We start from the raw sequence: 14,311 nt of genomic DNA on the forward strand, positions 1-14,311 counted from the left end.
AATTCGAATTTAAGAGTTCGTTTGTAAGCTGCTTTTAAAATGATTGAAATCATTTTTGGCGAAATTTATTTTCTATTCCAAAAACACTTGGAATGTTTTTAGAAAAAACACAAGGTATGTGTTGCATGTTTTCGTTTAGAAATGCTTTTTAAGAAATTAGTTTAATTTTATTAAAAATTGATTTTAAAAATTCGATCATTTTAAAAATATTTTTAAACCAGTCGGTAATTTTGAAAGACCTGTGTATTTACAAATTTACATCGGATTACGACTCGTACATCCTCTCTCTCCCCCCTTTCTCTCTCCTCTTTTCTCTCTCTCTTCTTCGCCCTTTAGCCTTCCTGTGATCTGAATCCAATCACACTCAGATTCTCTCTTCCAACTCCCAGAGATCTCTGTTTCTCCGAACCTTCTTCGCGAGTCGCGATCTCCCAAACCCTTATACGCTGCGTTTTGATCGTTAATCTCCCAAAACCCACATCAACTTTGCTAGGGTTTCCAGGAACCCCCTAAAACCTATTCTTTTACCAGGCAAGTCATTATTTTTTAATTTTCCCGACAATTTTATGCTGATTTAGCGTGTTTGTTTCCCGAGAAAATAAAAGGAATAGAATTTATGTAAAAAGAGTGAACGAGGATGAAATAAATTAGAATTTGCTGTTGAAAACTGTAATTTGCACGCTAAATCTGTTCTGGAATGTTCTTATTGTTTTACATGCTTTATTGCCCAACTCAGCGATTGCATTTGTCTGGTGGGATTCAGTGCTTTGTTGTTGTATGTGTATATATATGTTTGTATATAGTTATTTGTTATACAGTCTTTTCAGGTATATGCTTATCATTTGTTTCATTGGGTATTGAAGGATTTTTTGGATATTATCATGGTTGTATAGATTCTTATTATAGTATTGTCCCATTGTTTACTACAAAGGTTTTCGAAATTGGGGATTTTTTGTTGTTGCCGAAAACTTGGTCTCACTTTAATAGTGCAGTACGTCTTTTGGAATGGAGAACTTGATAGGTTTAGTGTAGCGGTTGAAGCTATATAAAATGCTCAAACTCCAGTCGTAAGAGAGTAACAAATTTTGTGACCTAGCATTGATCGTACCGCTGAGCTTTACTTAAGAATGATGAAGTTTGCGTCTTTTTTGCTTTGTTGGAGCAAACACATGCACCTGAAGTAGCCATGTTGTACTTTTTGGTTGTAATGCTGAATCAGGAGTCTCGTTCTGCAAATAAAAAAATGTTTCCAGTAAGCATGTAACATGAACTATAAAACATTCATAGAAGATATGTAAATTGGGTTCTTTGTGGCGTATTATGCCATTTGCTAACCCTACTAAAACTATGCTTTATTTGTTTACCTGTTTCAATGACTACAATGTCATGCTGATGGAATCTGCAATTGTCTCCTATTTTTCCAGGCTTTGAAAATTTGGCTCGAATGATCTTGTGGCAACGATTGAAACATGACATCGAGTATGTTGTTTGGGGACCGGAGGTATGAAAATCTGGCAACATTCACAATGTTTCAGCAATTGGAAATTGTTGGTTTAATTTTTGTGAATTGTCTGATATTGGTTGATTTAAAGAAAAACCATTGGGACTTTTGAGGAAAAACTGATTTACATGCGGAGACAGACAAGCACATAGATATCAACATCCTTATCCTTAAGTGGTTTTTTAATTCTGTCATTACTGTTGCAGGATGGCTTCCTCCAGAAGAAGTGGAATGACTGTTTTAGGGAAAGTTCCAAAACCTATAAACTTACCTAGTCAGAGGTATATTCTTCCTGCTAAACTGTCCTTAAGTCAGTTTATTGTGCTCCATTTTCTTTTGGCTAAAATTCTTTACCTATGTTGGCTGTTCAAGGTTAGAAAATCATGGTGTGGACGCAAGTGTGGAAATCGTTCCCAAGTGAGTTCTCTCTCTCTCTCTCTCTCTCTCTTTCCAGTTCAATTTCTGTTGGAGTCAGTGTATAATATTTCATTGCTACTAGTACTAGTTCATCACCTAGGTGTTTCTTGATTTGAACTATTGTAGGGGTACCCCTGGTTGGGGCAGTAGATCATCTTCTGCATCCAATGCATGGGGTTCATCATCATTGTCCCCAAAAGCTGACGGTGGCACTTCACCAAGCTATCTCAGTGGCCACCTTTCATCTGGAAGTGGTACTCGACCATCAACTGCTGGTAGCGACAAAGGGCATGAACCTTCTTCTAATGCATGGGGTTCAAACTCTAGGCCATCATCGGCTTCTGGGGCCTTGACATCAAATCAGACAACACCGACCTCATTGCGTCCTCACAGTGCAGACACAAGACCTGGTAGTTCACAGTTGTCAAGATTTGCTGAACACTCTGACCATCCAGTGGCATGGAGTGCTCCGGGGACGGCAGAAAAATTGGTATGGTCCTTCACTCATAACTTTGTGTTTGAATATGTATTACCAACAATTACTTGGTTGATAAAGCTTCCGACCAGAGAGTGATCACCCTGGAAACCTCTCATTCCAATTTAGATGGTTCAGTTGGAAACCTTTATAATGTTGATCTCAATAGAAAATTCAACAGAGGTATATTCAACAATAGAAATGCTGATAAAACGATGAGATGTCAAAAAAAAAGGAAGACCATAGCTAAAACATACAAGACTCACCTAACATCTGATTTGATGAAGATCGTATTCTTTTTAGCCTTTAGGCGTGTTTTTTGCTAGCTAGATAGGTGGTAGGTGAGTCTTGGATGTTTTGGCTATGGTCTTTATCAGATAAGGTGTTTATCTTGGGTGGTGGGGTTTTGATAAAAGAGCCCAGAAAATGTCCTATATGCTATAAAGCATTGGAAAATCCCTATGTCGACAATATGCTGATTAGTATCTTTTGTTCTCTTCCGTTCCATCTCCAATAATGAATGTTTATATATTTTGGCAACCCTTTGTATTGAAATAAATTTAATGATCATCCTGGTAATGCCCCAAACCAGAATTTACTACCTTATTTCCCTTCGATAATGTTAATGTTGCAATCCTTGATCTAGCCTTATGTTTGATTGTGTGGATTAAATTTTCATCGTATAACATGCTCATTCTTAACAGTATACAAATGCCAAGGTCCCAGTTGACTGAAAATTTCACCCTGGCTCTAGATTCAGTTTTAATCATGTTAACCATGTTGTTTCCAGTTTGTGCTACTACGGTCTTTCTAGTCTTAATTAAACCATGTTAACTTGTATTTTCCAATTTATGTCAACTTGGTCCCTTCATCGAATTCCGTTAGGATTGCTGGACAACATGTCTTAACTCTTAAGTCTTAAGCATGATACTGGCTTTTCGTCCAAATCACACAATCCAATCTGACCTTCTCTTTATGCTGCTTCCACAAAAGCTCTTACACGTTGGAAAAATATGGTCATCTTGATAAGTACTTCAGGATTTATTTTGCAGTTAAATATTTCAGGACTAAATAGCTACATTCTATATGTATTATTGCCCATTATTATTATTTTATTGGAAGCTTTACACCCTTTAAAGAATATATGGGTTGTTATTAACTTGTTATGTGAAAAATTTATATACGGTGAGTGTTTCTTTCATCCACTCTGGCTAATGAAATTAGGCGCAGGGGACAAATTGACTAAAAAAGAAGTGCAGGATGACATTTTTTAAGTTCGCTTTTAGTGAGCAACATCGTAAGGGAAAATAATTTTAATTGTTAGGGGAGTTGAATTAAGGTCAAATAGGGTTAGGATTGAGGTTTTGCCCCTTATGCTTCACCCAATTCATTCCTAGGGGAGTCCAAGGTAGTTGAACACTGCCCCTGCTATTTTTATTCTTTTGCAGGGGTGTCTGTGCTATTTATCTGAACTTCTGATGTAGGGGTGTTTTTTCGGAAGGATCAGATCAGAAACATTCCAATTTCCGTCCAAAATTTTGGGATTGGATCATATCACAATTTTCAAATTCAGAATTTTTAGCATATTCGGAAATATCGGAATCGGAATAATCTTTAGAAATTTCGGAACATAATTTGGAAATTTATATTTTTTTATATGTTTTTGACATTCTCTAACTTTTTCGTACATGCAATTTATTGTTATTTGGTATATGCTTATGTATAAATTCAATTAATATTGTGATCTACTAGTTTGCATATCCTTTTTAATACGTGTATGTTTAAATATAAAAAAAATGAACAAAATTTATCCAAAACTAACAATAAAATACAAACGTCCCATTACGAAATTTATATTTGAGTAAATAACTATAAAAAATCAGAATTTTTTTTTATTGAAATAAGATTGGAACACTTAGGAAAAATTCAGAATCTAATTGCATTCCAATTTCCGTTCCAATTTTTTGGAAAATATTCTAATTCGGAATTGGGTAGTGCTATCCACACACCCATTTGTACTTCTTCTCACACACCCCTCTCAATTTTCGGCTGTCGGATCGAATGAATTGAAGAAGATCAATGGCCAAAAATTAATAAGGGTGTTTGGGAGGTAAAAACGGGTAAATACACTTGCCTTCGGAATTTTCGGTTCGGATTTGGAAATTTACTATTGGAATTGGAAGCACCATTCCAACTTGCAGCCCTAATCTGAAGTCTATCTTTATTATCCACTGTTATACATGTGCAGGGAGTAATGTCATCGAAGAATGATGGGTTTTCACTTACTTCTGGAGATTTTCCAACACTTGGTTCAGAAAAAGATAATCCTGGAAAGAGTGCCGAGCAGCAAGGTCTTATGCCTATATTTCACTTATATAATTTAAAAGTTGAAGACACTGTGTGTGCAAAGATTTTTTCAAATTTCACATGATAGTTAAGTTGGCATGCCACACATTGCATTACCTCATCTGACTGTTTTTGGCAGTGCCATCAGATTTTCATTAATTGATGTGGCACTGATGTGTATACTGCCATCTCATGTTTACAAAATATTTTGCATAACTTTACACCTAGCTTCGATTTTGTTATTTTATTGTTTTTTCTAGCACGTCCGGAATAGCTGCCAATTTTTGTTATTTAAGTGTTTAAACACATTTTCCTTACTGCCAAAATAGAAAAAAAAAATGACTACGCATATTTTCTTGAGCTCAAGTTTGTGTTTCCCTCGAGCAACTGTTTTACAGGATATGATATCATTAATGAGTACAAGTATGTTGTAGTGAACTTGATGTTCCATTTCGGTTTACTGAATGTTTTTGATCAATCATTATGACAGATCACAGTTCTTACAGTCGTCCTGGCTCTTCTATTGGTAGAGCGGCAAAAGAGACGACTGGGACTTCTGTAGTTGGTTTGTGCATATACTCTTAATTCTAATATGTTTTATTAGAATGTTGCAATATTGATCCTTTTATTGGTTAATGTCCGTGGTTTCTCATTCGCTCATGTATTTAAGTATGTGCTTGGTTTCCATATGTAGGCGAGGTTTCTGAAAATGCAAATGTGAAGAGTGGAACCACTAATTCATGGAAAAGAGAAAATCCCTCGTACAAAGATGGAGGTAGACATGGTATGGAGAAGTGGCAGGGAAATCCCCACCCTTACCCTAGTGCTAATGTTCCTCCCCAACACTATGATGGATGGCATGGTGGTCCAGTAAATAATCCACAAGGTGGTGTTTGGTACAGAGGACCTCCTGGAGCTCCCTACGGAGCTCCGGTCCCTCCTGGGGGCTTTCCAATGGAACCATTTCCATATTATCCTCCAGGACCTCCACAGATACCACCTGCTGCTCTTGGCAATCAGCAATCTGTTCCTCCATCTGGAGCAGGACCAAGAGGACACCATCCTAAAAATGGAGATATGTACAGACCTCATATGCAGGATACATATATTCGCCCTGTTATGCCAATTAGACCTGGCTTTTACCCTGGTCCAGTGGCCTTTGAGGGCTATTACAATTCTCCAATGGGTTACTGCAATCCAAATGAAAGAGATGTTCCATTTGTGGGAATGACAGCTGGTCCCCCTGTTTATAATAACTACCCTAGCCAAAGCGCTCATGGGCCTGCCAATTCTCATGGCAGACCCAGTGGATATGGTCCTCCCAACCCAAAGGTGATGTCCGAGCAATTAGAACCTGGCCATCCACCTGATTCTCACGGACCTTACAAAGTTCTTTTGAAGCAGCATGATGGTTGGGATAGAAGAAATGAGGAGCAAAGGAATGAGGGTACTGTCACAAGCCTTTCAACTGATGCATCATCTGTTGTGAGGGAGGACCAACCAAGAGGTTTGGCAGCAGAGAATGATTGGAGATCCGACCACAGAAAGGAGGGAGTGAGGGATCAAAGGAAAATTGTCAGTGAAGAAGCTGCTTCAAGGAAGTTTGACAACCAAGGAGCCTCTTCTGTTCCAAAGAAAGTGAAGTCTCCTGAAAGTTTGGAACAGATAAAGACAGTTGATGTCATTTCAGTGAAGAAATCAGGAACTGAAGCCTCTGGCATGCCAGAAGTTGCACAACCGCTCCTGGCTGCTGCAAAAGACTCCAGTCTGATTCAGAAAATAGAGGGATTAAATGCAAAGGCACGTATTTCTGATGGACGAAGTGATACATCATCTGTTTCCAGTAGAGAGGAGCAGAATAACAGATTCGAAGTCAATGCTAAAGCTAACATTTCAGTTAATGAACCTGTTGGTGGTGGTAGTGTAAATCTGGAAAGATCTCATGTCCCTGAGAGTGTAAATCCTTCTCATGAAGTGGGCAGTGCAATTTCCATCTCCAGGTTTGTTGGCAACTTTTTAGTTTTCTCTGAGAATGTACATGTTATTCGAAATTATTGGAACATGCTGATTTTCTGATGTACAGGCGACCCAATCATGCCATACATGGTGGTAGATCAGATCATCGTGGTAGAGGAAGGTTTAGTAATCAAGAAGGTGAAGGGTGGGCAAAGAAATCCTTGGTCGAACCAACAACTGTGGTATCAACTGCACATTTGGAAATGCCTTCTAATGTTCATGTGCATGACCACCTTGTTTCAACGGAAGCAACTGAAAAGTCAGGGTCATATCCACAAGGCAGACATGAGGAGGAATCTGCCACTCCAATGGTTGATCCAAATGATTCTGAGGCACAGGTATACATTTTATTCCAATTCTTGTTAGATTTTGTGTCAGAGCTTTGCAGCTAACCTCTCTTCTTACCAGCGTGCTAAGATGAGGGAATTAGCCAAGCAACGTACCAAACAGTTACAGGAGGAAGAGGAGGAACGGACAAGAAGGCAGATGGCCAAGGCTCGTGCAAAATTGGAAGAGTTGAACAGACGTACTCAAGTGGAGAGTTCAGATCAGAAGATTGAAAGTCACTCAAGTGGTGCCATCCAGATTAAGCAAGAAGTGTCTCAAACCTCGGGTGAACCACTAATTGCTGGCATGAAATCAGCTTTAGGATTTAATCTGGATGGTGCTTCACAGATTAGCGAGGGTAACACTGGAAAAGCTGAAAAGTCAACTGTTCCATCAAGTGAGCTCCCTTCAGATACGCTAAAGAATGTCTGCAAGGAACCTGTTCTGATGCATGATGAATCTGTACCCAAACCGAAGGAGGTTATTGTTGCTAATGTCGTTCATCACAACAATGCCCCCCAGGCTCATGAAAGCAATACCACTAGGGCGAAGCAGGCCCCTAAACAAAGACATAACAATCAGTTAGAAAAGAAGCCTACTGGAAAGTTTACTTCCACCAGCACAGCTGATGCAACAAATTGTCAGACAGATCTTCCCACATCACTTGGACTTGTACCAAATGAAACAGCCTCGAGCAGTGAGTCAAGCCTGACTGCTAATCCCAGTGCCATACTTGAGTCATCTTCTCATCTGAGAAAGAAAGACAACAGAAATGGCAAGAATAAGCACAAAACAGAGAGTACATCGACAGCTGCTGCTCTGACATCATCTACATCAAAAGAAACAAATATTGCAAATGCCAATGTTGAAAGTGGAATGCCAAAGGTATCTGAGTTGGAGTTCGATCCTACCTCAGTTCAGTCCCAGACCGTTATTAGGGATGCATACCAGTCTTCTGAGCAACATTTGTCTCTATCAAATGAAGAATCTCAAGGTAGAGGAAATAGCCAGCGGAAACCTCAGCATCCTCGCAGGGTGTCAAGGAATTCACAAGCTATTAAGCATTCAGAAAAGTCTCACAGCACTGATACTGTTGTCTGGGCACCTGTGCGGTCACAGAACAAAGCTGATGTAACTGATGGAGCCATCCCTAAAAATGAAGTTGAGGCAGTTAGTGCTGTAAAAGCTGAATGTAAAGTGCAAAATAGTTCAAAAAATAGTTCAAAAAATAAGAGGGCAGAAATGGAGAGGTATGTTCCAAAACCTGTAGCTAAAGAGATGGCGCATCAAGGAAGCACACAACAGCAAGTGGCCTCTGTAAACAATCAAACTGCAATAAACAAGACCATTGAGAGATCAGATTCTGGTCCTCAAGTTGCTGAAAGTTCTCAACCTATTACTCTAACTATTGGAGAAGTGGGGATTGCCATAGAGTTGAGGCATGGGAGTAGCAGAGAGAGTAAGCCTGGAAAAGCACATGGACCATGGAAGCAACGGGGGTCAACAGAATCACCTACCATGCATTGCTCGGAAGATGGACCATCATATACTTCAAATGTTGGTCAGAGTGATAAAAATTCAGTCCAGCATCATCAACCCCAGAAGCCTGATGTTGTCTCAGAGAGAGAGCAACCAAAGAGTTATGATTGGAATGATTCTGACGGATGGAACATGCCCGAAGAGCCTGTTGCTGTTGCACCAGTCTCTGTTTCTGCAAAAGACCAGAGAAGAGGAAGACAGCATCCATTAAAGGGACACAAAACCATGGGAAATAATCATGAACTGGTTGAAAAGAAAAATAGCAGAGGGGGGGATACCTACAAAAATAACAATCAATTTTCAGCCTCTGAAACGGGTCAAACAGACTTAGCTGCCGCTTCCAAAGAGAATCGAGCTGTTGGGGAACGTGCAGCGCCTCATTGGCAACCCAAATCTAAGGCACCTTCAGGCAATAGTCAAGAAGGAAATAGGGCCAATGGTGGTCAAAACATTGTTGTGGAAGTTGGTCGGACTTTCAAAAAGGAGACCAGTCCCCGAGGTGGGGTGCCACGTCAGGCAACACCTAACAAGGATAATACTGAATATGTGGCCCAGCATCAACATGATCAGGTGATATCTGAGAGAAACAATGCTGGGGAAGGACATAATAAGAGAGAGAGGAAAGCCTCATTCAAGGGACTCCCCCGGTCTCCGAACCAGGGTCATGTTACCCCTGTTGAAACAGCTCCTGTTAGTATGGATGCTAGACAAGAGCAGCATTTTGACACAGGGTTCCGCAAGAATGGAAACCAAAACGGCCGTTTTGGGAGAGGTCAAGAGTCTCGTGGGGATTGGAATTACTCGGGGCATGATAGCAGGCAGCACAACCCCCCTGCAAACCGGGAGAGACAGAGGCACAGTTCGCATTTTGAGTACCAGCCAGTTGGGCCATACAACAACAACAAAAAATTCAACTATTCCGAGGAACCGCGAGATGGTTCTTACAATACAGGTGGAAGAGTCAAGGAAAGAGGTCAGAGCCATCCACGACGTGGTGGTGGTAACTTCCATGGACGGGAAAGTGGCGCTGTCCGAGTAGATGCAGATATTGAGCAGTAGCTAGAAGGATTAAAGATTCTGAAGATGAGGTTTTTATCGGGTGAAACCCACTCTTTACCACTCACGCATGGTTAGCACTGACCGATAGCATTCTCAGGTATTCTTTCAATTGGTCAAATTCACAACTGTGTTCGTACATGTTAATTAGACAAATGACGGCTTTTGTCCACCGAGCAGGGCTTGCGGCAAAGTAGACGGTGCTGAAGTAGTTAGCTGCGGTTGGAGGTAGTCGAACGTGTCTTATTTCTTAATTTTTTTGTTCGTGTTTCAATTGAATCGGATGTGAAACATTGTGATTTGGTCACCCCTTGTTTCCTATGGAACGATTTACCATTTTTCTGCTTGTTCTGGCCTTTGTATTTACTATTTTAGAGCGACTCCTCGACGAATATATCATCTTTTGCTGCTGCAAGGCTGTACTCAATCGATTCTTTTTGTCTGAAATAGGACTTCCATATTGATAAAAGTTGAAAGGTGTCTAGGGATTAACAACGTTTACCGCTCTACAAACTTTTGAGACCGGACTCCAACAGCGGTATATACATTTACTTAATATATTCACCATTTAACACTCGTTTATGGTCAAACATGATATTCTCATGAGTGGTACTACGCTCATCCTATTGTCTTATTTTCTCACTTCATTTTATTTTTTCACCCACCAAAAATGTTAAAAGAAGAAAACACTCTTTTCTCACCCACCATCATTCCTAAAATACCCTAATGTGATTTCAGCCCTCGACACCCCTACTCTGCTGGCGTGCCGCACCAACTCCCAACACCCAACCAAGGTCCCCCAACCATCAGAACACCACCATGACAGCAAAACTGCCTCACCACTCATCTTCTTGTTCCCTACATAGTCTAGATATTTTATTTTTCCTATGAATTTCAAGTATTGCAGATTGCAATGGAATTCAATGGGTGAGTTATGTATTCAAATTTTTAGAATAAAGGAAATTAGAGAGAAGGGAGGTGAGGTTTGGGTTGGGATTAGAACAAAAGAAGGGGCTGGGCGTACAGAGAGTTTAAAGCCATGGATGTTATGAAGCAATGATGGGTGATATATGATCGATTGGTTCGCATTTGATTAGATCCTTGAAATTAGGGTTTTGGAGAAAGAAACAATGGAAGTAGAAATACTTGTTTACAAGAGATGAGATTTCGTCCCAGAAAGGCACAATAATTAAATTGAAAGAGAGAAGGATTTTTTTTTTCTTTTACAGAGATGGTGAACGGGCATAAGGAAATGGGGCAATCCGGCAATGTGTGGTGGGCACAAGGAAATTGGCAATCTGCAGTACATTTTTGTTTTGGTCCTTACATGTCACTTTACAAGAGGGTAAAATTAACATTAAAATTTATACTAAAATACGGGTGAGAAAATAAGACAATGGGATGAGTTTATCAACACTCTATTCTTATTTATCAAAATGCAAAATGTGAAGCTTCCTATATTCCAAAAATACCCATTCTTAATTAGGATTCTAAAATAAAACAACTTAATTTTTAAAAAGTTCAAACTAAAATATAAATAAAAATTACAAATAAATAATAAAAAAAAACAAATTGTCCCATGCTTGAGCGTATAGTAAAGAGTAGTATCCTCCGCTCAAAGAAGCTAACCGAAACGGCCCAAGTCCAAACAAAGCGACCCGGTCCAAAGTTTTATTAGATTTTCATCTGCTTCCCTCTACGCTCCGGCTTCAATTTCACCTTACCCTCCTCCGGTGTGCTTCATTATCCTCCACATTCCGCTGTTAAAAAATAAATTGAAAAATAAATAAATTAAAAATCCATATAAAACCCCTAAATTTCACCACAAAGAGTCCAAGACCTTCTTCCCCTTTTTCTTCTGTCTATCTCTTTCTTCTATCCACTCTCTATTTTTAGCATAATTCAATTCGGAGAGCGCGACAAAGATAAAAGCGGCACTCTTAGCTATTTTTCCCCAAATTTCAACAATTTTTGTCAAGGGAGGGAAGTTCATGGCAGGTTAGTTTGAATTTACTCGTCAATTCTCCCGTTCTGAATTTCAATTCTTGCAATTTAATTGTTTTTGTTTAGTTAGGGTTTGATTTCTGAGCTTGGGGTTATTGGGTTGTTTGGTTTTTTGTAAATGGAGGAAATGGGAAGGAAACGAAGTATAAAGCTGTGAACTTTGCGTTGTTTTGGTGAAAATTGAGCTTCTTTTTGCTTTCTTTGGGTGATTTAGTAGGTTTGGGAATCATTTGTTTGTTGGGTTGCTGAGAATTTTGAGGAAAAGGGAAAGGGCAAAGAGTTTTCAAGCTATTGCTCAATTTTGTTTATGGATTCCTTTGAATGTTTGTGTTTCTTTTGTCCGAATCTTCGTGTAGTACGCTAGCTTAAGATGAATTGGTGTTCTTGGTTTTGGATTGTTAACTGTTTGTGATAAGTTTTTGAATTCTTTTTTGATGGTGTTGAATTGTTCCTTCTGGTTTGCTTGCTGCAAGAGTTAGTGCTTATGTGTGGTTGTTTATGAAATTAGGCCCTGCTGAGTAAATGATTTGGTCGTTGGGGTGAAGACGATGGCTTTGGTTACCCATCAAATGCAGGTAATTTGATATTAAGAGTACCATGAATTGCATATTACATTGTATCCGTTTAATGTATGAGAGAAATGATCTATGTTGAGGTTATGCCCCTTCACATGTTTTGAGATTACTGGTTTTCAGTTTACCCCGCCAAGTTCTTGAATTTGGGATTTTATCTTTCTGTTGCTAGCTTTCTCTTTTTATGCTCATGTTTCTTTTTTTACTGTTGCATTTCAGGGTTCTTATGTGACTTATCCCTCTAGGCCTTTGTCATGGAGCAAAGGGATGAAGTTGAAGCAGTGTGTAACAACACATCAAATGGTCGGGAGGAAAGAGAAGTGCTTTATGCTAAAGCGCAACCTTTGTTTAAGGTGGGAGTTTTTCTTCTATAAGTTTGTTATCTTTTTCTTTGTTCTATTTACTTTTCTTTAGGTCTCCTACCAGCTGAACTTTGTGGTTTGCATTGAAATTCTTCTACTTGCACTTGTGGGAGCACATATGCACTATGAGGGAATGGACGCGCACACCCACATCCAGACCAAATACACATTTTTTATCGTGTCCATTTAAATTCAGAGAACTTGTTTCAGTGTAGGGGCTTCTCTCATGCGGGGACCAAAAGTTAAACCTTTCAGAGTTTCAGCCTTCAAGGGCAGTGCTCAGAATGATAAATCTGGAGGTAGAACAAATGGATCAAAGCTTCCCAAGAATTCGGTCAAACTAAAAGAGAATGAGGATACTATCACGGGATCTCCTCAGGCAAATGATATTCCTCTTTCTTATGCCTCTGAAGCAGATGAGAGAATTGCATCTTCCCCCGTCATTCATAGTTTATTTAAGAAATGGTTGAGAATGCTTCGAACACAATCACCAAGTGAAGTAGAAGATGGGCTTTTGGGGGAAGAACCGCCTCCAATGGAGACATCAGAAACTAAGCATGAGATTCAAAACAAGGAAAATGATGGGATTCTACGGACGGTTTGGTGCAATTTTCTGGGTCTAAACGCTACAGTAAAGATACCCTTACTTATTTTGTAAGTATAATGTGTGCTCTATCTCTCCATCTGCTTGTCTGTTTTTTCAAGTCTGCAATTATTCTATTTAAACGAACTTCTGGTTTTATGCGGTTAACATAAGACGTCTTGGATTTATTTTCTTTTATCTTACAACATCATTTTAATTGTTCACTTAATATGCAGCATCCCCATGTACCTGGCAGTTAATATGATTCATGGGGCCAAAGTTTCAAAGGAGTTGACACCTTTGTGGGTTTTAGGACCCCTCATTGTAGCACTCTACATCAAGATGCTTCAGTGGTTGTGTGCACTCTATGTTTTCAGCTTCAAGCAGACTGTTAAAGTAATCAAGAATTTACCCACTTACTACATGGTGGCCTATACATACATTACACATGGGAAGCTTAAAGAGGAAATACGGGCTCGTTTCTGGCAACCTTTACTGAACGTTAAGAACTTAGACTACAAGAAATTATCCAGAAGAAAGATGAAAGCATTGCAAGGGTTGATAATCGAGAAATACCTTGATTTCGTGGAATCAATATGGCCTTATTACTGCAGAACAATCAGATTCCTAAAGAGGGCTAATCTCATTTAGATGCATCTGAGGAATGTCTTCTGTGGGAGCAATGGCTGAAATCCGGAGTTACTCCTGATGATGGTTTAGAAGTTGGAGTTTCTTTCGAGGAGCCAACCGACCCCATTTTAGATCGGGGTTCTTCTTGATGTCTAGCTAGCCGAGGATCATGACAAGCGGATTTGTCCGGTTTCTGTAATTTTTTCAAGGCAGCATTCTTAATTTTTGGATGAGTTCCCAATTATTTTGTTTCTGTATTGTATTCAGCTGCCACGAATGTTTTTTCTTGGGGTTCCAAATTGAGGAAGTATTTTCAACTTCTGTAGCAAGTCACTTATTTTCTGGGGTTTGGATGTTATCGAACTTATTCTGTTCTTTTACTGCTATGGCAGCTACTCTGAGAATCATCATGCATCTCACTTTAAATTTTCTGCATTCTTCCCCCCATCCTCTCTTCCTCTTCTTCTTTGGAAAATCGATTAG

General features: G+C 39.4%; 2 protein-coding genes across 3 annotated transcripts; both read left to right on the plus strand.

Annotated features, from left to right (window-relative positions):
- Positions 1-232: 232 nt before the first annotated feature.
- LOC103415231 (protein MODIFIER OF SNC1 1-like) lies at positions 233-10,092 on the plus strand. Of its 2 annotated transcripts, XM_008353570.4 has the most exons (11): positions 233-531; positions 1,425-1,501; positions 1,708-1,782; positions 1,874-1,918; positions 2,045-2,408; positions 4,642-4,744; positions 5,230-5,304; positions 5,434-6,739; positions 6,823-7,093; positions 7,164-9,777; positions 9,858-10,092. In XM_008353570.4, the coding sequence occupies exons 2-10, from the start codon at positions 1,470-1,472 to the stop codon at positions 9,678-9,680; spliced, it is 4,788 nt and encodes a 1,595-aa protein (XP_008351792.2). In that variant the 5' UTR covers positions 233-531; positions 1,425-1,469; the 3' UTR covers positions 9,681-9,777; positions 9,858-10,092. The 2 variants fall into 2 exon arrangements, with proteins under 2 accessions (XP_008351792.2, XP_008351793.2); XM_008353571.4 differs by lacking the exon at positions 5,230-5,304.
- A 1,285-nt stretch (positions 10,093-11,377) lies between these two features.
- Positions 11,378-14,145, plus strand: LOC103415230 (uncharacterized). The gene is made up of 5 exons (XM_008353567.4): positions 11,378-11,675; positions 12,190-12,256; positions 12,473-12,606; positions 12,826-13,269; positions 13,435-14,145. Exons 2-5 carry the CDS (start codon positions 12,230-12,232, stop codon positions 13,847-13,849), a joined length of 1,020 nt encoding a protein of 339 aa, XP_008351789.2. The 5' UTR covers positions 11,378-11,675; positions 12,190-12,229; the 3' UTR covers positions 13,850-14,145.
- Positions 14,146-14,311: the final 166 nt, after the last annotated feature.

Source organism: Malus domestica, chromosome 14 (assembly GCF_042453785.1).
Source record: "Malus domestica chromosome 14, GDT2T_hap1".
Classification (NCBI taxonomy): Eukaryota; Viridiplantae; Streptophyta; class Magnoliopsida; order Rosales; family Rosaceae; genus Malus; species Malus domestica.

Coding starts and splice junctions, on each gene's coding strand:
- LOC103415230 (XM_008353567.4), top strand. CDS start 12,230: ATGGCTTTGGTTACCCATCAAATGCAG. Junction 12,257..12,472: donor TGGTTACCCATCAAATGCAG/GTAATTTGATAT, acceptor GTTGCATTTCAG/GGTTCTTATGTGACTTATCC. Junction 12,607..12,825: donor AAGCGCAACCTTTGTTTAAG/GTGGGAGTTTTT, acceptor AACTTGTTTCAG/TGTAGGGGCTTCTCTCATGC.
- LOC103415231 (XM_008353570.4), top strand. CDS start 1,470: ATGACATCGAGTATGTTGTTTGGGGACCGGAG. Junction 6,740..6,822: donor AGTGCAATTTCCATCTCCAG/GTTTGTTGGCAA, acceptor TCTGATGTACAG/GCGACCCAATCATGCCATAC. Junction 7,094..7,163: donor CAAATGATTCTGAGGCACAG/GTATACATTTTA, acceptor TCTTCTTACCAG/CGTGCTAAGATGAGGGAATT.